Source organism: Paroedura picta, chromosome 6, assembly GCF_049243985.1.
Source record: "Paroedura picta isolate Pp20150507F chromosome 6, Ppicta_v3.0, whole genome shotgun sequence".
Lineage (NCBI taxonomy): Eukaryota > Metazoa > Chordata > Lepidosauria > Squamata > Gekkonidae > Paroedura > Paroedura picta.
In genome coordinates this window covers 8,114,146-8,141,655 of record NC_135374.1, presented here as the reverse complement: position 1 = coordinate 8,141,655, position 27,510 = coordinate 8,114,146, and the positions used below count along the sequence as shown (strand labels likewise).

General features: G+C 47.4%; 2 protein-coding genes across 2 annotated transcripts in view; one reads left to right on the top strand and one right to left on the bottom strand.

Moving 5' to 3' along the window:
- Positions 1–27,510, top strand: part of DLG2 (discs large MAGUK scaffold protein 2) — a 1,130,680-nt gene that overhangs the window by 1,040,656 nt on the left and 62,514 nt on the right. The gene's annotated exons all lie outside the window — the stretch shown is intronic.
- Positions 16–25,823, bottom strand: PCF11 (PCF11 cleavage and polyadenylation factor subunit). Its single transcript, XM_077341318.1, has 16 exons — positions 25,325–25,823; positions 20,141–20,266; positions 18,101–18,289; positions 17,606–17,800; positions 15,476–16,551; positions 14,606–14,795; positions 14,002–14,497; positions 12,011–13,635; positions 10,222–10,330; positions 9,515–9,634; positions 8,746–8,863; positions 7,527–7,710; positions 5,298–5,453; positions 4,127–4,219; positions 2,539–2,574; positions 16–1,116 (listed from the first exon to the last, which is right to left on the bottom strand). The coding sequence occupies exons 1-16, from the start codon at positions 25,544–25,546 to the stop codon at positions 901–903; spliced, it is 5,151 nt and encodes a 1,716-aa protein (XP_077197433.1). The 5' UTR covers positions 25,547–25,823; the 3' UTR covers positions 16–900.

Sequence of the window (27,510 nt, the reverse complement as noted above, 5' to 3'; positions counted from 1 at the left end):
TTCAGACACAGGAGAGATGCTTCACTTCTAGTTTATTACATGAAATAAATATTAACATCTCATGGTAATCCCTCGACCACCTAGACCTGAGCTATAAACCAACAAAAAACGTTAAATCACGTTGCAGAATCTTAACATGTTTTTTTTTTCCTTCTGTAAAACTGAAAGGAAATTCCTTCAGCCCAACTATGCGTCCGGCTAGACGGGTGGGGGGAAAAGTAGTCGTTAAGAAAACTAGATTGAGAATACAGCTCCCGGCGTCGCCTGGGGCTTTTCACTGCGCGTGTTTGGCACGGATCGCTTGGTTAGATATGCCTCCTAGCTTTCTTTTTAAGAATCTGGTTATGGATGCAGGTTATGAAAACACCAGTCCCCAGTCTGCAGGGACTTTTCTTCTGGAAGGCCAAAGCAACTTCCCAGCGGAAATTTTTTTTAAAGTCCGTCTTGCTGCTGGCTCTGAGAATTTATTGACGAGGCCTGTGTTCGGTTCCATTCAAAACACTCCCCAAACAAATGCTTCCTTTTTTATTGAATGGTGTGCATAAACGTTACACTCCATGGATAGCAAAAATATTTTATTTATAATTTACATTTCCACAAATGAGAAAAAAAAAAAGAGGGAAAAGAAAAATCTTGTACAATTTCTTCTTACATATACAGTCTATTCCTGTTTAAATCGGTACACCATCTACAGAACTTCCACACAATAGACACCTGACACTGTGCAGGCAATAAGAAATTTCAAATACAAAAATGTATTTATTAACCAAATACGCAGCTGGGGCCCTGCCCCAGGAGAACACTTTATTCATATAAAAATGCCTTTGACTTCTAGAGTCAGCTAGAACACAGTAGCTCTTCTCTGCAATTTCTAAAAAAAAAAAAATAATCAAATTTTGTTTAAACCGACTCAACCTTCTCCGGTTCCGTTTTTATTTCGGCAGGTGCGATTGTGCCCCCTTCCATACACTCCTCAAGCTTCTCCTCCGGCTCTTCCTTGACTTTGGGACTGTTACACGAGTCCGGAACCTCTTGCTTGACAATATTCAACATAATATTTAGTGGATTTTCCACTGGCGTCTTGCTAGGAGAGGGCGTCGAATCGAACGAGGACGTCTGGAAGCAAAAAAAGGATTATCATATTTGGAGTTTTTCATCCCAAGCCGAACATCTTACTGGCAGCTTTCGCAGCGTGACTGAAGTTGGAGGCAAGCGTCAAGCATTTGGTATGTAAGGCAGGACTCCTGCCTCTCAGGTTGGCATGCTGTTCTTTCCACAACCAGAAGTACTGTTCATAGCCTAGGCTTGTGCTCAAGCCAGACCCTGTACACCTGACAAGACACTGCTGGGACTGACTCCATCTTGGAAACCCACTCCCATCTCTTCTGCTTGTCCTTCACTACAGGTTAGAAATCACAGATACCGCCTGACTCACCGTATTGGTCTCCTCCTTCTCCCCGAGTCCACTGTATTGGTGATTCAGTGGCCTGGCTAAAACCCATTTGCCCAGTCTCACACCTATGACTCATGCTTGGCCCCTCTGCCAGGGGGAAATCTCTTCCCCAACCTCAGCAGTTAGACCTATTGAGACAGGATGGTTCTCTTTCTTAGAGCCATTCTTTTCTCTGAGCCTACCAACATTCTTCTCTGGACCTGGCCAGGGCATAGCTCAACATCCTGCTCCATGGAAAATTCCATCAGTGTTCACCTGGGTTACATCATGTAGCCCCTTTCCCAAAAACATATATAAGCAGTGGCGTCACAAAGCCACCTCATGTCTTTTGATTCGGGTCCATTCAGAACACCCTGCACGCTGGCCGTGTTGCTGCCTTCTCTGCCTCCCTACTCATCGAGACCGGTAATTATACTGAAGCCTCTTTTCCCACTCTGTTTTCCCCTATCCGCCTGATTGCTAGTGTTCCAGATACATTTTTGCCTATTTTGTTATTTTCCTTCTGGTAAAGATTGTTACTATTTTACTATAAATACTTGTGTCTGCCTTGAGTTCTTAAGGGTGTGATCACCTCATCAACATTGGCAAATGATCCATTTTGCTACATTACCACCTCTCACTAAGCAAATTCCCCAAAGCTGAATAGATATGTGTGTAAGTGTGTTTCTGGTAACACATTAACATGATACGTACACCACCAGGGATGGTCCAAACCATGCTGGCTGAACTATTTTTTGTCATGTTGTCATTCTGCCAATCCCAGCTTTCATATATATATATATATTTGTATTCTATGGAATCTCAAACTTAAAAAAAAAATCCATTGTGAAAACGCTCATGACTTGTAGCAGTCGACAGAGTAGTATATCTTGAAGAGGTGGTTCATACCTCCTCAGACAAATATTAGGAGGAGAACAAAGACAGTTTCTCCCTCTTCTTATGCAAACTACATGGCTTGCTGTTTTATTTTAGCCTGTAGCAACTTCAGCACTTGTGGATCTGATCCACCCAATTAACTTTGAGTGCCAACTGAGGAATGCAACAAGTTATGTGCTTTGGACCACGGGCAAGAAAGGTAAACTTACGTTTTGATAATCTTCGTAACACGATGGGTGGTAGATCTGCGGAAAGGAACGCAAACCAAACTTAGAAATTGCTTTGAAATATTCTCCTGCCCTCATAAATATGCAAACGTCAGTTCCACAGAATCCCAACTATCGCTTGAAACTTTGGCGTGGCCCACGTTTGACTTCCCTTGAACTTCAAGCGAGTTCTCTCTTGGCTGCTATTCCCAATTTCGATGGGCAAGGCCTACCAGAAAGCCTGCGGCAACTTGGATTTTTATTTCTTTAAAACGTTTATTAGCTGCCTTACTTCCTTGCGGAACTCAAGGTGGCTTACAATATAAAACCATTGCTGAAAAACGGCAAAAACAATCTGACTAAAGCAACCGTTATAAAACCGCATAAAAGGACACACTTTAAAGACTCCAATTAGGATAAGAACTAAAACTGGTTAAATACGCTCCTAAATAAAACTGCCCAATCATGATGGACCGTGACAGAGCCAGGTGCGCTTCCCTGACAGGACCATCTAACCTGATGCCCCTTGCGGGGCTCTTTGCTCTGCAAGTTTGAACAAGCTGGCGATGCCTCTGTGCAGTTTGTCTGGCCTCAACCAGGGCCTTTTCGGCCCCCACCTGGTGGAATGAGCTCTCAGAAGAGCCGAGGGTCCTAACGGAGCTGACCCAGTTCTGCAGGGCCTGCAAGACGGAGCTCTTTTGCCAGGGCGTTTGGCTGAGGCTAGGACAAGGAAGATCTACAGGACCCCTCCCCAAGCACCCGGGCCAAATGAGAGCTATGGAGGTTTCAGGGATTGGTGGGTGGAAGGGTTGGAGACGGGGATTTATAATGCTTTTATCATATTTGATTTTATGGCTGTAAACTGCCACAAGTCGGCTCGTCTGGGAGTGGCGGTGAATATATTGAACTAATAATAAAATAAAGTTGCTCTATAATTCAGGGGAGGGGGGAAGCCACTGAAAAGGCCGTCCCTTGTGTCCCCACTAAAGGAACCAAATTATTTGATTGGTGGGACAGTCAGGAGGGCCTTTCCCTGTGGTCTTAACTCCCAGGCAGGAAGATATGGGAGAAGACAGCCCTTGAGTTGCTCTGGTCCCAAGCTGTGTAAGGGCTTGAAAGAAGAACACAAAAACCCTGAATGGGGCTCAGGAGCAGGTCAGTAGCCAGTGGGGTCACTGTACTTTCAGGGGCATAAACAGTTGGCCACCAAAAAGAAGAAGGATTGGTTCTTAGGTGCCATTTTTCTCTACTTGAAGGAGTCTCAAAACAGCTTCCAATCATCTTCCCATTCCTCCCCCCACAACAGACACCCTGTGAGGTAGGTGAGGCTGAGAGAGCCCTGATATCACTACTTGGTCATAACAGCTTGATCAGTGCTGTGACTAGCCCAAGGTCACCCAGCTGGCTGAATATGGAGGAGCGGGGAATGAAACCTGGCTCGCCAGATTAGAAGTTGGCACTCCTAACCCCTACGCAAGGTTTCTCTCCTCAATCAAACACCCAGGATAGAATGAATACGATGATTGCTGAAATAGGGGTTTGAATAGCCCTCCCTCCACCCCACTGGGATCAAAGCCCCTTTCCACGTTACCTTTTCATCTACTCTAATGGCATTTTTCAGGTGCCACTCTTCTTCTTCCTCATCCCAATATTGCTCAAATTGCTCCTGGCAAATTTCACAGCTCTGGAAAGACAACAACACGAAGGCATGGAGTTAATGCGACGTTCGACATCCACAGCATACTGTGCCTGCTTTCTGATCGTTAAAAGCCTCGTTTTGCGAGCGCAAGGAAAACCAGGCCAATACACTCTACAATTAAAGGAGGCGAGTTAATTACGGGAGGAGGTGGAGTTCACAGCCGCACCCAAAATGACTAGACGCAGCTTCTAACATCTGTAGCATGGAAAGCTCAAAGCATGAGACGGTAGTTTTAAAAACTATATTACGATCACTGCCCCGTATTTTGACTGCTTCCCCGCCCCTCCTCCTGCTCGGAGCTCGGAGAGACGATACACAGCAGTTCGCCTCTCCCTGTCCCTTTATCCTCACAACAACCGGGCTAGGTAGGTTAGGTTGAGAGAGTAACTGGGCCGGGATTGCTCCATGTGCTTCACAGAAAAGTGGAGATTACCGAAATCCTGTGTGCAATCACTCTTCAATTTTAAAAGGCCTCACACACCAGAATGATTGCCAATGTACAGGGCATGCAGACTGTACCCTGTTAACGTGCAATACAAGTTGGTTTGTACTAAACAGCACCCTGTGACTGTGCTCTTAATTACAGCACAAGCAACATTCCTGAATATGTTTCATTTCTCACTGAAGAGACACCCAAGGTCACGCAGCAGGCCTCATGTGCCTCAAAGCAGTTTACAATCGCCTTCCCTGCCTTTTTCTACAACAGGCTCCTTGTGGGGCTGAGAGAGCTCTGCGAGAACCGTGACTGGCCCAAGGTCACCCAGCAGACATGGAAGAGCATGGAATCAAATCCAGTTCTCCAGATTAGTGTCCCACAGTTCATAACTACTACACCACACAGACAGAGGTTCAATGTTTAGCCGCCAGAACTTCGCTTTTACTTATAATTTCAGTTATTCAAGAGACAAAATACCATGATCAAGCTAGTCTTTGTATCAGCTGAGACAGGGTGGAAATATCACTCCTCCCCCCGCCCACCCATAATATCATTCAGATATAAGCCGAAAACACACAGGCGACTGCACAGCTGTTCTTCCAAAACAAATCACCAAGCCTTATTTACCTCATCGACTCCAGCAGGGCCTGCAGGGACGCTCTGAAACTCTTTCTCTTTAGCAGCTTCTTGGGTTTTTAACACCACTTCCTCGTGCACTTTTTCAAAGAACTGGCTTTTGGCCCGCTCCTCTAAGTCGGCGATTTCTTCAAACTCTATCCAGTCCTACAGGAAAACGACGGCAAAGTAGTTGTCAAACACTGAGCTCCAGTTTGGTTCTGTTCGGCATTTGACGTAGCATGAGATATCGCAAGACCTCCCTGGCATTAGTTTTCAACAAAGAGGGTGAGGGGTTTGGAGACCAAGACGTAGGAGGAAAGGTTGGGGGAGCTTGGTCTGTTTAGTCTGGAGAGGAGGCGGCTGAGAGGGGATCTGATAACCATCTTCAAGTATTTAAAAGGCTGCCATGTAGAGGATGGAGCAGAGTTGTTCTCTCTTGCCCCGGAGGGACAGACCAAAACGAATGGGATGAAATTAATTCAAAAGAAATTCCTTCTCAACATCCGGAAGAAGTTCCTGACAGTCAGAGCGGTTCCTCAGTGGAACAGGCTTCCTCGGGAGGTGGTGGGTTCTCCATCTTTGGAAATTTCTAAACAGAGGCTGGAGAGCCATCTGACGGAGAGGCTGATTCTGTGAAGGCTCAAGGGGGTAGCAGGTGACAGTGGAAGAGCGAGAGGGATGTGAGTGTCCTGCCTAGTGCAGGGGGGTTGGACTAGATAACCCAGGAGACCCCTTCCAATTCTATGATTCTATTATTCTAATTTAAAAGGGACATGGCTAATGCTTTTCTGGCCAAAGGATGAACGCTGGTTTGCTGCTGCTTCCAATAAAAAGTGTACTTCACTAACCCAGCGTGGTGTTAAATGAACCTCAACCTGAAGGCAGGGACATCCAAAGAGGGGACATCCCGCATTGAGTATTTCCCTCTGGCAGAAAACCAGCAGGAAGATAAAATAAGTACGCATAAGTTTTCAGCCTATGTGCCAAAACTCAATTTCCCTTTCCATGCAACTGGGGACAAAAGGAGTGCACAGTGGTATTTACAAATATGGAAGGAGCGGTGACTCTGTGGAAGAGCGGCTGCTCGGTGCGCAGAACGTCCCATACTCAATCCTTGCCACCTCTGCTAAAAAGACCTGTCAGCAAGCGATGGGAAAGGCCTCAGCCTGACCCATACGAGCTGCTGCCAACCTGAGCAGCCAGAACCGACTTTGACGGACCAAGAGTGTGATCCAGTACAACAGGAATAGTCAACCTGTGGTCCTCCAGATGTTCATGGACTACAATTCCCATGAGCCCCTGCCAGCAACCGCTGGCAGGGGCTCATGGGAATTGTAGTCCATGAACATCTGGAGGACCACAGGTTGACTACCCCTGCAGTGCAAGGCACCTTCAGGTGCTCAATGCTATATAGACGGGAAATACGGGAACAGCCACGCTGTTGATAGCAAGTGGCTCATGGTAGCTGCAGGCATGTGAGGAGCAGAGGTTATTTGCCACTGCTTTCCTCTGCGTGACAACCCCCAAGTCTTCCCTTCTAAGTAATAACTGTAGCCATCCCTTGCTTAGTACCCAACCCCTGATGAGCTCAGGCCAAACTGGGCTAATCAGGGCTGCCAATAGCATTTACTTGTGCTTTTATGCCTCATTGCATTCATAAGGTTCCTAAGCTTACATATTTATGCTGTGGCTCTTAAGCACAGCAACAGGAATTCTTGAAATGGCTGAGATAAGGAGCAGGAGGGAAGCTTCCCAAATGCCATGTCTAGCTGTGACCATCAGAGGGCAGTATTGGGTTAGCACAGTATTGACTGGACAATCCAGTTCCCAAACTAGGGAAGAATTTAGCTCAGAAAACTTTCAAAGAGGTAGGCATCAGCAATAATCCAAGAAAGAGGATGGGGGGGGGGGGATTCCTAGTGATCCGAAGGCATTTCTGTAGTACAGTGGTGGCCAAACTGGGGCTCGCTAGATGTCCATGAACTACAATTCCCATGAGCCCTTGCCAGCATGCACACAGGGGCTCATGGGAATTGTAGTTCATAGACATCCAAAGAGCCACGGTTTGGCCACCCGTGCTGCAGTTGTCCGTAGCACAAAACTCCCTTTCTGAAGAAATCTGATAAGCTTTCACAGGATATTCAGCAGAATTCAACTTGGAAGGTCTACAGAAGTTTTTGCTTGTAGTCCAAACTACCTTCACGCTGCCCAGCTCACACGGGCAGAGCTAACTCTTACCGTTAAGCTGTAGTACCATCTCCTGTGAGTGACTTTCCGGCTGACGTCTTTCTCTGTGCGGTTCTGCCGGTAGTGCCAGTCCAAGTGGTCTGCGTACACGTCCGTCTGTGACGTTGTGAACCTCATCCCGCAAGAGTAGCACTGGATGCCGGTGTACAGCCGGTTGATGACACTATCGTGACGCCTGCAAGCAAGTTAGAAACTTCTTAGCAGCCGGTTGGAGTAGCTACTTTTAGGGGAAAGCATGTGTTTGCGTGTGGGGGGATGGGGATGACTATAGGCATTGCCTACAAACTTATACACATCTAGATCGGAGTCCATTTCAACGCCACCATTAGTTAACCCATAATTCAATAAAGTACACTTGATCTTGGCCAAAAGGCCGAGAAGCAATATAAAATAACCTACTTTAAATATCACAGCAGCATTTAAAGCACAAAACATGAAAAGCATCTGGCTTTGCATTCATTTGTACTTATTAAGTGGTGCTTCCTGACCTTTCACCTCTGATCCAAGACAATGAAATTGCCCACTTGTTAATAGGAGTGAGCATCCAACTAATTCAAGCCAAAAAAAAAAGGAATTTTCCAGGTATTTTCAGCCAGATATATTGACATTTTGAAATGGCCAAGCTATCCCTGGATAGCTGGTTGAAGGGTATTTAAAGGGTTACATGGAGAAGGTTTCTAAAGGGATTCCATGCCCTTTAAACACCTTTGGACTTCAGCAGAGGAGTCACGCCATGGCTTGTAAAAAGATGTTTAAAGTTTCAAGAGACTACATTCTCTTTAAATGCCTTCTTGCCCCTCTGCTAGAAACAATGGAGGATGGGAGCACCTTTGGGAGGGGGAGGTGTCCATAGAATTGGACCCCGTGGTCTAATCTTTTTCAAATGGAGAGTTACCACCAGCCATACAGCGAATGTGGCACCTGTACCTCAAAAACCAGCCCCCCAATCAATTCTCCATTGTACCGTATGGGGCCATAGTGGTTCACATAGGGTGTAAGGGAGTAAACCAACAGAACAAAACTCCCAGCTATTTACTGGATTCAAACAGCATACCTATACTGTGATTTGGGAACCTCGGAAATAATATTTTGGAGGCCTAATATACATGAACCCCAAGAATACTGGGGTGGTTTCTTTTTTTTTGTACACCCCTACTTGTTTATATGTTGTGACGCGCTTCGGAAAACAGGCCTTAACTGAGACACCTACTGTTTCAGTTCTTCTATGACGAAATTAGTGAGGTCTGGGACATCTTGATCTTCGTTCTGGTCTTGGTCCTCTTCCTCCTCCTCCTCTGGAGCTGGCTGGCTGGAAACTTCACTGGCTTCTAAAGAAATTGGAGATGGTGCTAGTGTTAAGAAGGAATGTGTGCTTGTACAACTGTGATACCATCAAACATATATCTAGGATACGATACTACAACTATGACCTAGTAATTTTTGATAGAAGAGTCAGGATTACTTTTTTTTTTAAAAAAAGAAAGACTTTGCTCACCACACCTAGGCATTTAAAAAATTCCTTTAAAAAGCTCTATTTCAAGTATTTTATTTTCTTCCCCATGGGGAGCTGAAGCAGCTTAGAAAAATTTCCCTTTCTCAATTTTTTCCCTCTCAACAGCACTGCAAGGCAGGCTCAGCTTAGAGCCTGCAACTGGCCCAGGTCACCCAGTGAGTTTTCATGGCAGACTGGGAACTGGAACCTGGGTTCCCCGTATCGTAAATTTAACTATTCCAGCGTGCTGCTGGTGTTGAACAAGTAAGCTATTAAAAGTACTGCCAGTTCTGTTGCACCTGCAATGTGCGCTGAAATACACAAAAGATTGGTTCCACAATGTCCCCTTCTGTGGAAGGAAGGAAAGAAGTTGGTCTTTACTGCAAAATTTAAGAGTTTCTTCAAAACATACAGGACACTGTATCAGACACCCTTAACTTTATGGAGGGTTTGGCACAAATAAAACAAGGATGAAAATTATACTTACGGGATGAAGCCGATTCGGTTTTCAAAACTTTGAGGATTCCTGTTGAAAGCAGCTTTGAGTACAATTCATTCACGTCAAGCTGGCCAAGGTGGTTATCGGCGTAGGAGAGGGGCGCATTCCCTAGAAAGTGAGGAGCACGGTCATTGCACACTCAGTACATTCTCCCACAAAGTGCAACACAACATCCTTTCAGAACAATCATCGGGGACCTTCAACTTTCCACCACCTCCCCCCAGCATTTCACTCCTTTCCGTCCCTTTTCAATCTCACTGTATCGGTTCTCCGCAAGACTTCACTGCATCGCAAATGGCAAAACGGGCCCCTGATTTCAACAGAAAAGCAGCAGACAACAGACTCGGTCCGTACAAGCTGAACTTGCATTTCCTCAGCAGCAGTTCCTCGGGATATTCAATAACCCAGTTCAGAATTCATGGCATTTCAAAAACTGTCTGTGATGTCACATGCAGGTCTATGGCTCTACTCTATGGCCTTGAGTAGCTCTTTCACCGCCAAATGGCAAGTTCTAATTTCCTTGGAGGGATATTTTAAAATGCAGCTTCCTATCGGGTTAGTCCATTTTTTGGCCCGCGCCCCGATGCCCTGCCGGTCCGCAACCTCAGAAAGGTTGGGGACCACTGCCGTATACAATGGGACTATGACATCTTGTGATTTTGATGTGAAACAGAACAGGTATTTTAGGCGCTCACCTGGCTGACTTTGGACAAAGGTCCCAGGATTCTGAATATGAACCGGTATGAGTGGCTGCCCTTGACTGAAAGGTACAGGCTGAGTAGCTCCTACTGACATAACAGGAACCTGTCATGGAAAAAGAACACACTGTCAAGCCCAGCCGTTCAGCTATCGTCCTGCTTAATTCCAAATCAATGACCGGAGTTTATTTGGCATACGGCCACACATGCGGCAGGAGAGAACCTATTCAGAGAAGTGCGGCTCTGGATCAATAACCCCCCCACAGTAAATATTAAAGGCAAGCTGGAACAAACTGCTTTGTGGAATAAACCAGTCTGGGGTCCCCACCGTTTATGAGCCTGTGGGCAACTTTGGAATACTGACTCAGTATGGTGGGGTGCAGGCTCAAAATGGCTCCCAGAGGAGGTGGAACTAGCCACAGAATGGCTGCTGCTGCAGCTTGCCTTCAATCACAAAGGGAAGCTTCCTTGTGCAAGGGTGGAAGGCCCAGCCACAGAAACATTGTGTGTGTGTGGGGGGGAGGGTACACTTTCTAAAAACACTTCGCAAGCACTAAAAAAGGTGTTGGCGGACAGTATGTCGGGGATCCCAAACTGTCTCATCTACAAATGCTAAATACCAAACTGAACTCTAATTTGTTCTCAAGAACCTGTATGTAAGAAGAAGAAGAGTTGGTTCTTATATGCTGCTTTTCTCTACACGAAGGAGTCTCAAAGCGGCTTACAATCACCTTCCCTTTCCTCTCCCCACAACAGACGCCCTGTGAGGGAGGGCAGGTTGAGAGAGCCCTGAGATTACAGAAGAAGAAGAAGAGTTGGTTCTTATATGCCGCTTTTCTCTACCTGAAAGAGTCTCAAAGTAGCTTCCAATCGCCTTCCCCTCTCCCCACAACAGACACCCTGTGAGGTGGGTGAGGCTGAGCGAGCCCTGATATTATTGAAGAAGAGATGGTCCTTATATGCCACTTTTCTCTACCTGAAGGGGTCTCAGAGCAGTTTCCAATTGCTTTCCCTTTCCTCTCCCCACAACAGGCACCTTGTGAGGGAAGTGAGCCTTAGAGAGCCCTGATATTACTGCTTGGTCAGAAGAGCTTTCTCAGTGCTGTGGGGAGCCCAAGGTCAACCAGCTGGCTCCATGTTGGGGGAGCATGGAATCAAACCCGGCTTGCCCGATTAGAAGTCTGCACTCTTAACCACTGCACCAAACTGGCTCATTGAAAACATGGGCACCATTAACTGAATTTGCCTGTTACACCGAGTGAAATAATTACTAAAGCTGCGTTCAGCTTCTCATGAAAGGACTATATCAGTTTAGCTGATTCTACCATGGTTTCATATTGAAAGGAAACACAATTAAACAAAGAGCGTATTTGGATGCGCAAGATACATGCTCAGCTTGGTTAACAAGTCTTGCTTTGGACATGAAAATTAGTCACTGGGTTGGATCCCTCAGGAGGTTTTGTACGCCAGGAACGGATCCAAACCTCTGCCGAGTTTTTCCTTGGAACAAGAATAAATCTAATTGTTATCACAGCATCCTTCCGATTCCTTAAAGTTCTTTGATTTCGTTTATAGAATCATAGAACCATAGAGGGGCCATACAGGCCATTTAGCCCAACCCCTCCTCAACGCTGGATCAGCCCAAAGCTGATCTAAAATCTAGTGCTAAATTTTTTAAAAATCTAGTGCTAATTTTTTAAAATGTTTTTACATGTAAAAAGACTTCACTGAATAGAAAAAGATCCGAACGCTATTCAAACAAATCGAAAATCGATGCAGCTCTTACCTGTTGAATATTTCCTGCCATATTACTGAAGTTTCCGTACTGAGGTCCCTGAAGATTCTTGTCGTCATAATAATGTCCGGGTGCCCTCGGAAAGGTCTGTGCTGTGGAGACAGGCGGCCCGTTGAAGTTTGGTCCTTGGGGAGAATCGAACATCTGCTCTGCTCTCTGGAACGGCATTCCTTGGGAGGGCCCACTGTAAGGCTGGTTGGCAGGGTCGTTGTAGGGGCCCCCTTGTCCATAAGGCGGCGTTTCAAGTCTCGAAGCAGGGTGATTCGCTACGTTTTCCATTCGCGGGATATCAAATCGCCCCGCCTGCTGATGCTGAGCATCTTCGAACCTTGGAGGTATTGGCGTATCGAATCTTGGCTGGCCGGGTGGGCCGTCGAACCGGGGTGGCGTCTGCTGGGCTGGCCCCATTTCAAACCGCGGACCAGGCTGGCCGTGCAATCCGTCCAGTCTTTGCAAAAGTGATGGCTGGCCGTCGAATCTTGACTGGCAGCCATCGAACCTGGGCCCAGCTTGGTTGAGAGGCCCTTCAAACCTAAGTCCGCTTCCGCCTCCTGCTAGCCCCTCGAATCTAGGGCCGATCCCTGGCTGTCCATGTGGCCCGTCAAACCTAGGCCCCTCAAATCTCAGACCACCTGCTGGCTGACCAGGTGGACCTAGAGGCTGACCGTGTGGTGCTTCGAACCGTAAATTACCTCCTGGCTGACCATGGGGCCCTACTGGCTGTATATGTGGCCCTTCAAATCGTAGCCCAGCCCCAGGTTGACCATGAAGCCCCATAGGCTGACTGTGGGGTCCATCAAATCTCATTCCAGCTCCTGGGGGACCATGAGGTCTGACAGAATGGTCAAGAGGCCCTTCAAATCTCATTCCACTTGAAGGCTGGCCGTGTGGCCCCTCAAACCTCATCCCACCTGAAGGCTGTCCATGAGGGCCTTCAAACCTCATCCCACCCGACACCTGATCAAGAGGCCCTTCAAACCTCATGCCAGAGGACGGTTGGCCATGCGGTCCCTCAAATCTCATCCCAGCAGATGGCTGGCCATGAGGTCCTTCAAATCTCATCCCACCTGGCGGCTGACCATGAGGCCCTTCAAACCTCATGCCGCCCATCGCTTGACTTGTGGGTGCCTCAAACCTCAAATTTCCTCCTGGTTGTCCCATAGGACTGTCAAAATGTATCGCAGACCCTGCACCCACTTGCCCAGAAGGTCCTTCAAACCTCAGGGGACCACCACCCATCTGCCCCGGTGGCCCATCAAACAGGAGAGAACTCTTTCCTCCAGACTGTCCTGGGGGCCCACCAAACTGAGATGTAGGCTGCCCTAGGGCCCCCTCAAACCTTAAATTACTCTGTGCTGGTGGCCCTTCAATTCTAGCATTTGTATTAGCAGGCCCTTCAAAATGACTTGCTTGTCCGTCCCCGACTGTCCTTGCGCTGGGATGCCTGGGAGAGCCTTCGAAATGAGCTCTCTCTTCTATCAACGAACCAAATCTTGGCTTTCCGTCAATGACCCCGAAACGTGACCCTGAACTCTCCGTAAACTGCTTCTCTGGATCTTCATACCTTGCTCTCTTGTAATGATCACCGAATGGAGACCTCTGCTCTTCTCGAGCACCTTCAAAAGAAAAGCACTGTTATAGGCTAAGAAAGCAACCGTTGTCAACCCATTAAAATCGTACCTTTCACATTAAGAAGCAGCACGTTACTAAGTACAAGTCACAGGGGGACAATGAGCAACACCCATTGGCTGATTCTTCTATATTATGGACTTCTAGAGTTCCAGAGGTGTCTGGTTGGCCACTATAGAAAATGGGATATCAGAACCAATGCATTTTTGGTACAATCTTCAGGGCTGTGGTTTCTGATCAAACCAGCAACCTCCTCTGCTTTTGAGAAGCAAGCGGTTGCCTACTCAACGTAACTCTATAATCTATGGAGTCTCTCCTGTATGAGTTTACCACCCCTCCCAAACCCCTTGTACCTTTGGAAGAGGTGGGCTCGTCATGCCTTCTCCGGCCATCATGTATTGAACTATCCGAATATGGTCTACTGCCCCCCACGGGGGAATGCCGCCCATCATGTATTGAACTATCCGAATATGGCCTGCTGCCCCCCACGGGGGAATGCCGCCTCGGCCGGTCGCCAAACTGTTTGCTTTTGGCTTGCTCGCATTCTATTCCGGAAAGAAAGGCATCGCTCAAACGATAGTCTAAAATCTCATCAGGATCCAACATGTTGAGCCTCGGGAACGAATGCTGCACCTGCGTCCTTTTCAGCTTAGCTTTATGTTCGTGATAGATCAAGTCGGCGTCAGACAGCAGGGGCTTCTTCTTCAAAAGGCCCTTTTCGGCCGAGGGACTGTCCCACACGTTGCAGCGAAGTTTTCCTTCTTGGTACTGGAAGAGCTGGCGGATCTGGTGGACCAAACTAAGGAACTCGTCTTGCGTTATTTCCCCAGACGACATGCGCTCATTCGCCTGTGGGGGAGAAAAACAAAAGAATGGTAACATCCAGCAAGCTTTTTATGCACGTGTATCTGTATCTATTTTTTTTTCATATAAAGTTAAGGAAAGAAACTGCGGTACCTTCTTAAGCAAGTCTCTCTTGTTTGCCACGGTCAGTTCTTTGGGAATCTGCAGGTTGGCATCTACGCTTAGTCTATGTTGCTGCTTTGGTGTGCGTGGAGAGGGAACTCCTTTGCTGCTTGCCCAGCTCTCCCTGTGCCTTGGATGAGCCGATTTACAAGCTCCTGGATGATCTTCTGCAGGTTGAGGACTGGCAATCAACAAAGGAAACAAGGTTATCCTCGAGAGAACGTTCTCCGTCCCGACAATGCAAATAAAACCAAGCATTTCGCCTTCGTCTGACAAAGGGGATAGGTTGGATCCAACCAGCTGCTACTATTATCAGTTGGATTTATTGCCTGCCACTTTCAGCAAAGCTGGCTCATGGCGGGTTACAAGATAAAATAAATAAATACAATCCCCTAAAAATCCCCCCAAAACACAGCAGTTAATAAAATACAATCTAACAAGAACACGACGGCAGACCAACCCACCTACCCCCCGCTGAGGACCAAGGGGGAACGGCTGGCCACCACAGATAGAACATGGTGGAATACCTCCCCTCCTTTGAGGGGGCCCCACAGATCTTCTTTGCCCTGGCCTCAACCACAGACGTGGTGGAAGAGCTCCGTTTTGCAGGCCCTGCAAAAAGCCGGAAGCTCCTGCAGGGCCCGCAGCTCCTCCACAAAATTGAATACCCTCCCCTCTTTAGAACAGCCTCTCCCTCAATATGGCTGTTCTCCGTGCAGGCTCACTGATTCCCCGAAGAGGCTCTCTGTGCAATTCCAGGAGGCCCTCTACTTTTCCACCCGTGGGAAAGCTGGTTGGATCCAACCCGCTCTTTCTTCGGACACCACAGCAAAGCCAGAGCAGTCGTAAACATCAACTCACTTTTTATTTTCCTCCCATCCAGACTTCCACCTTTTGCTTGACTTGGAACCAGGCCAATTTTCCATGTTTTCTTTGGGTTCCGAACTTGCTCTCGAAGAGTGCTGGGTCATCCCTTCCGGCGGCCGGTCTTCGTGTATTTTCTTTGGCCTCCTCGAATCCCTCGTTTCCTGCTTGAGGCTCCTCTTGGTAGAGCCTCGTTCATCCCGGGAGCCTTGCCCGAACTCGTCCGAGTGGGACGGCTTGGGCCCCAATGGCCGGAGTTTCCCCGTTTTTGGTCCCGAAGGAGAAAGGCTTCTCAGCCTCCGTTTGGGTGACCGCCTATCTCTTCGCTTCGGGGAATGGGAAGACGGCGACCGGGACCGAGGAGAACGTGACCTTTTCCGAGTGCCTGACCTTCCCTGTTTTCCACCCGTCTTTTCCGACTCTTCCAAGTTGGCGTCTTGCTTCTGGACGATGCCATTGATGATTTTACTTCTACTGCCAATGGATCTATGTTCTTCTTTGTCTTTCCTCTCTACGCTTCTTCTCTTCTCTTTTGTATCATCATCCTTGCCATCAGGCTTGTCCAGGAGATGTTTTTTCAACCGTGGATCTCTTTTGCTCATCTCGGACACTCTCGTGTTCTCGCTCTCTTGGGTTCTTGAGTCTTTTGCGTGAGGAAGCTTGTTTAGCAAGGGAGATGGGAACTTGGATTTAGATTTCGCGTCCAATGGATCAAACTCCTTCTTTGGTATTTTGTCCCCTTGCTTTAGCTTTTCTTGCTTGGAGGCGTTATGTTTTTCAGCCTGTGGAGATTTGTTTGACCGGTCCAGCTGATTTGCTGGAGACATGACAAAATCCTTCCTGTGACTCGGGTCTTTAGAATGAGGAGGATGTTGGCTCATCCTATTGAGACGAGGATCCCTGTTGGCCATTTTGACGTCGTGAAGGGGAGACAGGCGGGTTTTCTCAGGCGGCAGGCAAGCTTGACGGAGAGGTTTGACTGGCATGTGAGGCGGCTGAGGAACATGCTGCTTCAGAGGCGGCTGGACTGGAGCCATACTGGGCGTGCTTTGCTGAACGTTAAGAGAAACTGCCTGGAACATTGAAGGAAGAACACACAGGAGTTACAACAGAAGCATTCCAAAAGTCAGTGTTCTTGCAGTAATATTTTAAAAAATGTGAATTGCACACACATACACACACACATACAAAGTCTTGTTTAGTAACTCATTAGCATATGGGCAATTTTCTCAGGCTGTAACGCCAAGTTTTACAAAACAGATGAATCTAAGTCAACTTCTGGATGGATCTCATTGTTCTTTTAGAATCCTTCTGCAAGGTTCACGCCTGTGACTCTCTAAAATGCTATTTCTACCGCCAAGTCCTAAGAGATGAATTATGTTTTTCCAAAAGCGTTTTGTTCACTACATTTTTCTATCTATTGGCGCAGCAAATAATCCAAATGCATTACAGTGGACTTTGCAAGCCAGATATTTTTTGGGGGGGAGTGGGGGGGAATAACTAATAACTGGGATAAAAGCTACTCAACGTGGCAGATTGCAAGAGTCATTACATACAGCGCAAAGTGACACACAAATGCACTCCATTCTGGAGGACGGTAAAACCAAGAACATACAAACATAAGACGAAGTCTAATCCCAATTCACAAATTAATTACAATTTGCATGCCATGCCCATCGTATCTGCTGTCAAGCCTGAAGGAAACAGGACATAATGGCCAGCAGTGGGCCGCAGTAAATAACTCGGCTTGGGTGGAAACTAGATTCACCGACAGTCTACATGGAAGAGCCGACTGGCGGCTTATCAAAGTCCAACCATTTCACCATGCTGCGGGTTATCCCGACGCACAATCCCATTTGCAGGGGAAACTATACTGACTGCAGTACTGTCTGACCAGCTCAAAGATCAACAGAAACAAATGGACCATTACAGGACTTCCAGGGATGTTGGGATGGATTCAACAGAGCCTTTCCACTAACTTTTGGCAGCTTTCCCTGGCAAGAGGAACCTTCCATTGATATACCGAGAAAAGCACCAGCGAGCAGAGGAGACCCACGGGATCAAAACACTCGGTTCGACTGGGAGCAAGGATCTGGCCTGACCAACCGTCCAGTCGGTCCTACTTACCAGTTGTGCTTTGGTCTGCTCTAACTCCAGTTCCAATTTTTTCTGCTGCAGCTCTAACAACTGTTTTTGCTTGGCCAGGAGCTGTTGTCTTATTAGCTGCTCTTGCGTCAAATTCTTTTGTATCTCAGGAACAATCGGAGCAGAGGGGATAACTGGTGGGCAGACGGTAGAGCTAGGCGTAGGAGGCTCCTCGGGCTACCAAGAGAACGGCAAAGAATAGGACTCTTAGGTACGAGAAGCAACACATTTTAATTCAAACCTACGCTGTTTTACTTGCCAATTTAAAATGTTTCAAATTGTTAAATTCATCCAATTTAGAAGAGAGCTTGCAGACACTTATTCTCGACTCTGGGCTTCCCCCTCATTTATGATGCTATGACAGCAAACATTTGAGAGCTTCATACCTGTTGGCCTTTTGTGCTGCATTCCTAGGGGTCAGGCATACTATGAGAGAACCAGAGTTTAAAGAATCACGTAACCATTACGGCAACTTACCGATTTATTTAAAAACTTAGGATTCACGTGGATGCTAGAAGTATTCACATTAGGGGGAAGCGGCTTTATTGGCCAAGCAGGATCTACTGAATTCACCCGGACGTCGAGGGCGTAGAGTTTCTTCAGAGGGAAAATTTCATCCCACGTAGAACGCAACTTAAATAAACTTTTCCTAGTATTTTCATCCACCTAAGAACAACAGAACAATTCTATGGCTTGTCAAGTTAATAGAAAACAGTCATTATGTTTCTTAGTACAAGTTCCTAGATGCCATGTCCTACAACGGCACTCCCGCTCACCATACATGTACTTAAGCCTCACAGAAGTCAACAGAACTTTGCCTACTCAAGTGACCAAGGTTGTGTATGTCTTGTGATGTTTAAACAGAACCATAAAAACACTAAAGCCTCCTATTTGGATCATCCACTGTTGCCTGATTCTGTAAATTTATATCCAGCTTCGTGATCTCAGACCCTTCAAGCTAACTCACAAAGAACTATTAAATTCACAGTATTGATGTTACATCATCCCTGTATAGATAATAGAGGCGATCCAGAGACTGCTAAATGTGGGACACACAGGTGCCATAGCACCAACTGGCAGCCCATGCATCTTTACAAACCTTTCTCTAAAAGATCAGGTGAAGGCAGTCTTAGGACTGCTCTGGATTCAAGTTCTTTTGTCTCTGCTAACTACAGAGCCAGTCATTCAGGTAGGGCAGGAAAATACAGCCCATTAAGATTGTGGATTCCATTGCAGTCATTCTCCTCAAACGGCATTTAGGGCAAGCTGCCGAAACCCAGAGGAAAGGCAGACTTAAATGTTCTAAGATTTTTTAAAAAATAAGTGGAGGTGATTTGATGGCTTTGATATTTGAGTGAAATCACAGCCCAAATGGACTCAGAAATGGACATTCTCTCCAGGCAAGAAGAGTTGGTTTTTATATGCTGCTTTTCTCTCCAAGGAGTCTCAAAGCGGCTTACAATCACCTTCCTTTTGCTCTCCCCACAACAGACAACCTGTGAGGTTGGTGAGGCCGAGCGCACCCAGATATTACTGCTCTGAGAGAACAGCACTATCAGGACTGTGATTACCCCAAGGTCACCCAGCTGGCTGCCTGTGGAGGAGTGGGGAACCAAACCCGGATCACCAGATTAGAAGCCGCCGCTCTTAACCACCACACCAAGCAGGCAAATTTGCTGCCCACAAAAACTACTCAGACATCTATTGGTTAGTCCCGTGGTGCCAGAAATATCAAGTACGGCCAATGGTTCTGATTTAAAGAGAGGCATGCAGAGTCAAGAGCACCAAAATGAACAGGCTGTGAGATAATCAAATCCTAGTCCAGTAGCACCTTTAAGACCAACAAGGATTTATTCAGGGCGTGAGCTTTTGAGTGCAAGCACTCTTCGTCAGACTCGAAAGCTCACGCCCTGAATAAATCCTTGCTGGTTTTAAAGGTGCTACTGGACTCTGATTTTATTGAGGCTGTGAGATGTCAGAGACCACTATGGGCTTCCACAGCATTGAAGAATCAGGTTAAGTAGCCAATGCTTACACACTGCAATTCACGTACATGAGACTCAACTAACCAAATTACCAAATCAATCAAAAGGAACAGGGCTAGGAGACTACACAAATGTTCATTTAAAAAGTTCTCTGAAAGGCTAAAAAAAAAGTCACCAAAGAAAGAAGCCCCGGAGTGTTCGACCAGTTACATTATTTTTCTTTGGGCTGTCACAAGCGCTCACATCCAAGCAGCAGCATGCCCAAATTCAACTGCAACCTCAAAAATGGCAAGAGCTCATTCAGTTCTTTGGGGCAGGCCTTCTTTCAAGGCATGCTTTTTTACATCATGCCGCTCCGACTACCAGTTGAACGTGAGCGTATGACGCCCTGACACGGCAGGATGTCCGGTATCCCTTACATTCTCGTGCCCAAGAAAACCCAAGACTGATTGTCAAGTATTTATTTACACGGTACCATTTGGGAAAACATTTCGGAAAGCGCATCTAGGTAGGGAGAGAGAGAGATATATACCTTTTCAAACACATTTACAAAGGTTGCAACTAGGTTTTTAGTAAAGGCAGAAAGATACTCTCTTCCAACGTTCTTGACAATGGAGTCCATTAGGTACATAACAGGAAGTTTCTCATTAGAAGGAGCCTGCAGTAATAAGAAGAAAACTGAGACATTTAGTTATACGACATTTCAATCACTTCTCTTCCCCCCCCTCCCAAAAGGTGTTATTACCATCTCCCCCAAATCTCCAGACCTTTACATCGCACCCGTTAAGTACTAAGTGAGGAGGCATATGATTAACTTTGAATGGCTGATTAGTTAAACACCGTTTCAGCTACTTTGGGCTGATTGTGTAGCCTTTAAAGCGGAGACTCTGATATTTTTTTTGCCATGGCAATCAGAACTGGACCGTGACTTGACTTCTACTGCTGGGTGTAGGCAACACGGTTCTTTGAACCTCTGTAACTACGGCACACTTTGAACGATCCCATACGAGTCTCTACTGGTACCTTTAGAAGATGGGACGTGAATCAATACGTTAAATCCCACTAAATCTCGTGCCTTTATCAAAGGGGGAGGAGATGGCAGAGGACAGAGATAGCTGGCACCAGTCCTTGAGTGAGCCACATTTGGAATACAGTCCCCTCGCTGCAATCCAAACCAATGGTACGCAGGCATCACCCACCCCACAGGCTAGTTGAAGGAATCCCACTCGTTTTTCAAAGTTGTGTTTAAGGTACACAACGGGAACAAAAAAAAAGGAAGGGTGTACTCCACAGTGGCATTATGGTGTTGAACATCCAGGATCAACTGGAATCAAAGAGTGACAGGGAAGACAGTCGTCAGAGCCTGGGAACTCCTCAATGTCCAAGGAGCAAGTTGGAACCTTTTTGCACACACTGGAGAGGGGGAGCCCAAGGTTGTGCAGCGCATGGCATGTCGTGGAGACTGAACTTCCCAAGAAAACGGAAGCCTTCTTAGTTCCGGCCAAAATGAACGCTTACATCTCATCCATGTCACGAAGGGGCGGAAAGTTTTCAAAAAACCACCAGCGTGTACAGGTTTGTTGGGAAGGACCATTGTGTATTCACTGTCCTTTCACAGAGAAGGAACAAAATTCCTGTTTTCCACCCAGCCATCCTAAAACTCAAGTTAGGACGCATGCAGCTTTACATAGGGCAGCCAGCAGGGTCTGCAAACCGTCACCAAAACCCGCTTGTCCGGACAAATGAGGAATTGCTCTTTATTGTCTTTTAACGCCTTCCCTGCTAATTAGCACAAATAAGTTGTGAAGGAATTTGCCAAAGGTAGTCTGGCAACGCAAAAAAAATTTACTGTGCGTAAATCCAAGCTGTTCCCAAATGTGTGAAGGGGAGGGCGGGGAGAATGAAAGGGCTTCACACAGGATATTCAAACAGACTTATTTAAAATTTGCTTGGGGGTGGGGGGAGTTGGTCTATTCAAGCCAGAGAGGGTTCCCATCACATAGCAACGTTATGAGAACTTAGAGATATGCCATCGTATTAAAGGGCACAAAACAATGCACAGGTCACGTACAGGAAGTTATTAACTACCTAGTAGCTTGGAAATGAAAACAATTGGGAGTAGATACCAGCTGAAAGTATGCAGGATCCAGGACGTGGGAAGGGTTAAGGCGCTTTGCCGTTCTTGAGCTCCCTACCCTTAAGTTTCAAAAGTGGTGGTTGTGACATTTAAGGACAGCTGTCAGGGAAACCTAGCTGACTTACAAGACCTTATTCCCCAAAGTGAAGTCTTGGTCATTTTTTTTCCCATTGCTTAAGTAGCAAAACTGGTAGGGCAAGGGTTCGTGTCCCCGTAATACTCTCAGCTCTGTGGAAAATGAACGTGAGACAATAAGGAAACAAGTTATCATGGCACAACTCCCTGTTTTTAAGTAGTTAAGTGTTTTGACAGCCACGTTCAAGTACCAGATCTTTAGACTGCAGGCATTTGGGTCTCCATTTAAAGTATTTGTTAGCCAACTCCTCCATTAGTCTCAAAAAGGGGGAAAAAACGCTGGAATGATTGAGGACTGTCCCCCCCAAGTCAAGGTCAACCGTCAGACAACCCCTAGCAGTTGTGGAAGGATGGAAGGCAGTACAAGCAACGGAAGGCAATTATCATCCTCAAGAAGATTATCTGAAGGGAAAACACATTTGGATTTCGTTACAAAATTGCCTGCTTGCGCTCCTTCGAACGCCATACGAATGAGTGTTTAAACACGTGTGGGTCCAACAGTTTCCCAGTTAAAACGTCCCCCAAAAGATCCAAAACCTTTCACACAAACACTTTTTGTTGTAACCCTGAGGCCACAGAGAAATTTACTCTTCGGAAATAGAGTCTGCACTACACCCGGTAAATAAAAAGACAAATACATATTTCATACATTTTATTTACAATTTTTAGAATACCAGTCACACATTTCAAAAAATCATTTATTAAAAATGTAATCAAGCCACTCTTGTTTTACACTAAAAAGAAACTCTTCAGAAAACACTCTCCAAAGTGTTCCCCCCCACCCACCCCACACCCCAGAGAGGACTCAAGTTTCATGCTGCCCCATTGCTAATGACAAGTACGCAAATCCAATTAGAGGTACAGGTTTTAGATAGCTTTAAATACACTTCTGGGGAAACTATGTCACCACCCATCTAACCAACAGCTTAACAGCACTGCAATCGGAGATGTTATGGAGATCCAGCCGGCAACAGGAAGACTGAAAACAACTTGAAAATGAGGAGGGAAAAGGCTGATGTTAACCCAATCCATACTAGATAAGAGCTTTCCCCCCATCCCCGGCCCATTCAACGCCACCATTTAACTATCCCAGATTAGCAAAATAAAATAGAAAGCACGAACCACCTGGAGATGGGAGGGGGAGGAAGGAAAGAGACCAAGAACTGCTAGGTAGGCTTGGGGAAGGAGATGAGCTACCCCTTTGCTATTTTAATGAGAAAAGGATCAAAAGCCCTTGGGCCTCAAAGGCGTAATAAAATCGGAAACACGTGTGGCTCGCTGACATGTCAGCAAACGCACAGGCTGGGACTCGCCTACTCTTTCTCTTTCGTATCATATGCCTCTCCGGCGCCATGTTGGGCTTGTACTAGCTGTGACTGCCTGTTCTTACAAACAGGGTGGATCGCTTTTCTCGGGCTGAACTGAATCCACTGGCTTCCCACCCATACAGATCCCACTGAAATCAAAAAAAAAGGGGGGGGGGAGAGTGTCTACTTATCATCATCACATATAAAAAGCCTTCCCGTACCTCCTGAGACTACACTAGCGGCTTAGATTACATGACATTCAGCCATCCTGTCCATAAGCCTAGCCCTCGCATGTAGTGTAGCAGATTTCAAATCCCCACCCCATTTCACTGTGTTTAAAATTATCTCCAAGTAAGGTTTGTGAATATCATCTGATGCTACCAGCTAATTAATTCCAAATCCTCAAAAAAAAACTGCTACTGTGCAGTCACTGACAGGTAGCCATGTGTATGCCTCATTTCCATGAGAGCCATTACAGAATCTTGCCTGTCTTTGAAGGAAAGGTTATTTCCCCCTTCGAATTTACCCTTTTTCTCTGGAGTTTTTGCTTCCAGGAAGGCTGCCATGAAACAACAGCCTCCTTGCATCTGTTTTTACTTCACTTATACCATTGGATTAACTCTCCCCATATTGTCACCTGCATGCCACTATCACTAGACACTCTTTAAATTGATTTATTTCACTTTAAGAGGCTCTTCCCGTTCCTAACCTCCTTCCTACTTCCACCCCCCCCCCGCCCTTAACTTCCTCCCTGCCAAACTCTCTTCCACATCCAAACCAGGAATCCAAAATAAACCCATCATCTAAAACTTCCAGTTCTTGAACCTGCCACTACTTCCCCAGAAGCCCAATTCTACCGCTTGGCTGTCGCCATTTCTTCGCCACCTGTTCCCTGCTCACTTCTATTCCTCAACAATACCTCGGATCAATCTATAGCCCTCCCTACTCACAACCTTCCCCCCAACTATGCCCCTTCAGACATACTACCCGGAAACCTTTTTTTCTTTAAGCCTCTTCTGACAGTTCTGAAACATTTTCTGCTGGGCCCTGACTCATGCTGAGCATTTCAGGATTCCTAAAATGGCGACTGTTTCTCTAAGTTCAGAGGCTTTACGCTGTTGTTATTCCTAATACTATTACTAACTCACTATAAAAAGAACTATAACGGGGAGAGGTTGGCAAAAATAATAAAAAGGGCTGTCCCCATGCCCCCCCCCCAAATACCCTCAGGGTTCCTGTTCCCCACATGCATAGCGGCCTATTCCAGGGGCAGTCAAACTATGGCTCACATCAGATCCATGGACTACAATTCCAGCAATAGCAGGGGCTCATGGCAATTGTAATCCATTGATGCCTGAAGTCCATAGCTTGGCCAGGTCACAACCAGACTCATGGTAACCGTAGTCCACGGACATCTGGAGTGTCACTGGCCACCTTTGGTCTACCCCTAACCTCCCAGGCTGCAATCGAACTCATAATTGTAGCCCCCACTCCAACCCAGTCTACCCCTAACCTCGTATTCCACTGACATCTGGAGAGCCCCAGTTCGCCCTCCACAGGTCTAACCCCTGAATCATGGTGATTGTAGTCCACTGACACCTGGCGAGCCCCAATTTGGCCTCCACAAGTCTACCCCTAATCTCCCAGGCCTTCCCCTGACTCAATCAAAGTGCACCAACATCTGGCGAGCCCCACTTCAGCCTCCAAAAGTCTACCCCTAACCTCCTGTGTCCCACCAAACCTGATTTATGGTCATTGTAGTCCATGGACTCCATACTTTGCCATCCCTAACCTCCCATCTCGCTACATCTGGTTACCCAGGGGTAGGCAAATTGCCACCCTCCAGATGCCCATGGACTACAATTCCCATGAGCCCCTGCTGGCAGGGGCTCATGGGAATTGTAGTCCATGGACACCTGGAGGGCCCCAGTTTGCCTAGGGTCTCCCTTTCCCTAACTGGGCTCCCCTCTACGACCCCAGACCCCCCCACCCACGGCACCCATGCCTGGCTGCCATCTTGGAGGAGGCTGGTGGTGGTGGTGGGGGGGCCCTCAACCGGGAAAGCGGGGGCGGGTGGGGCAGGGGTTGGGGGGGGGGGTGAGAGCGAGCGTATATTCGGCGTAGAGGGTATAAAAACCTTGGCGATTTGCGCCTCGATGAGCGAGACGATGTCCTTGGCGAAGGGCACGTTCTCCTCGGCCAGGATGGTCAGCATGTTGATGTGGGGCTTGCTGTTGAAGGTCAGGTCCTCCAGCGACGACTGGTAGTCGCGGCACGCGTCCTCCCCGCCGCCCCCGCCGCCGCCACTGCCGCCGCTGCCGCCCCCTTCGCTGGCGCTGCTGCTCCCGCTGCCCGGCATGGCGGCCTCGGGACACGGAGGGGAGGGGGGAGAAGGGAAGGACAGGCCGCCCCCGGCCGCCAACGCCGCCAAAGCCGCCCGCCCCCGGCTGCCGCTGCTCTCGGCGTCGTCGTCGTCCTCTTCCCCGCCTCACAGCATCGTCCGCCGCCGCCGCTCTTCGCCCTTCGCGTCCCCACAAGCGCGCGCGCACAAAATGGCGGCGGCTCCGCTGCGGCAGGCGAGCGCCTCCTCCGTCTTCCTCCTCCTGCCTCCGACTCCGGCCGTTGCGTCATGCGAAACTGGGCTGAGGCGGGAGGGGGGGGAAAGGGGGCGGGCGCTCGGGACGCGCCTTTTGTTCGCTGCGCGCCGCGCCATTGGACGGCCGCCCGCCGGCCCGCGCGCCCATTGGCCCGGCCCGCCCGGGGAGGCTGGCGTCCCGCCCTCGCGGCCTGCTCACTTTCGATCAGGCGCCGCCCCCTTTCGAGTCGTTGGCTCGCCGTCGGCTGAGCGGCGGTTAGGGCGGCGACGCGGGCTCGGTTGGTGATTGGCCGCCGCCTTTCGAGTCCCGCCTCTCTTTATCTCTGGGGCAGCGGATTGGTTTGCCTGTGGAGGCATCCCCGCCCACTTGCCCCCTCCCTCCTATAGCGTGACCTTAAGGATGGCTTCTTCGCGTCCCTTTTTTTTTTTTTTTACACTGTTTTTGAAACGCAGGAAGGCCTAGTTTCCTATTGGCCGGTGGCGTGGCTCCGCTGTTGCTATGGCAATGCTAGGCCCCCGTTGAGGCCTGCCTGAAAAATCGAGTTCCGCATTTTTAACTTTTCCCTTCTTGTCGGGAAGTGACAGCTGAAGCCGCTCTTAAAACGAATGGATGGTGGGCTCAGGCCCTGCAACTCCCCTCTGAACTTCACAAAAAATGTACAGGGCACCGCTCCCCCTTTGCAAACAGGCCCGCATTTGAAATAAATAAATCTTGTACTGAATTATGCAATTCATACTCCTTGTCAATTGCCCTGAGCCGGAAGGGAGAGCGGTTTATAAATCTAAAATATTTACATAAATAAATAAGCAAGCAAATAAGCAAGCCAAAGGTTCAGACTTAGCTCTTTAAAACAGTGCCAATAGGGAAGAGAGAATCCATTCCAAACTTGGCTCGAAACAATGTCTGCAAACCATGAATTATTTAAATTTTTAAACTTATGTCTTGGGATTTACAAGCTACCTTCTCTGCTGGACCAGACCCAGGGCGGCGAACAACATAAGTCCAACAATGCAATTACAATCACAGGTTCAACAATTCTAAAATCCATAATACAAATTGCCGCCCTTGGGTGTAAACACCGGAACCCAGGATGGTAGCCGGTTATTTATTTTATTTATTCATGCTATTTTTATAGATGATGTTCTCGTTCCATTAGGTTCTGGCTGAGAATTTGGACTCTTAGGAAATCATCTCAACACTGAGCCTTAAAATAAGATTCACCTTTGCACGTTTGTTTTCCCCTGGAGAGGCCCTTCTCCAGCTTCCTTCCAATAAAGCTTTGCTTTACCCCATAACCAAATAAGTCTGCTCATTGTTTGATGTGCCTCAAGTGAGTAGCAGACATCTGATTTTCACACACAACAATGCTCTCATGTTCTTGTGACGTTTGTGCTGCCTGCTAATCTGATGCGCCCTGGGGGAAAAACAAATAATACTCATTTTCCCAGAAGGGCAAAAGGTTCTGTCCCTCTAGCCTGTCGTGTGTCATTTCTCCAGAAACACAGCTCACCAGATGTGCCAATTTTTACTTAAAATGTAACCAAAACAATCTCTAATGACCTTTCCCAGAGAAACTGAGAAGCCATGGGGGGGCATTTTGAATTGGTAGACACAACCCTGGTTCTTTGTATGTTAGAAAAGGGTGGGTTTCTTCCACTCTAATGATGTGTGTTTAGTAGGCACTTATGTTTTGAACCTAGGGTGGAGCTACCCTAAGCAGCCAGAC

What these genes read in the sequence shown, in the direction of transcription:
- PCF11 (XM_077341318.1), bottom strand. Translation starts at nt 25,546, where the DNA reads ATGCCGGGCAGCGGGAGCAGCAGCGCCAGCGAAGGGGGCGGCAGCGGC. An exon ending in CTAAGTTTTTAAATAAATCG is followed by an intron (nt 17,801 to 18,100) that starts GTAAGTTGCCGT and finishes TTCTCTTGGTAG; the next exon opens with CCCGAGGAGCCTCCTACGCC. An exon ending in GATGGTACTACAGCTTAACG is followed by an intron (nt 5,454 to 7,526) that starts GTAAGAGTTAGC and finishes GTTTTCCTGTAG; the next exon opens with GACTGGATAGAGTTTGAAGA.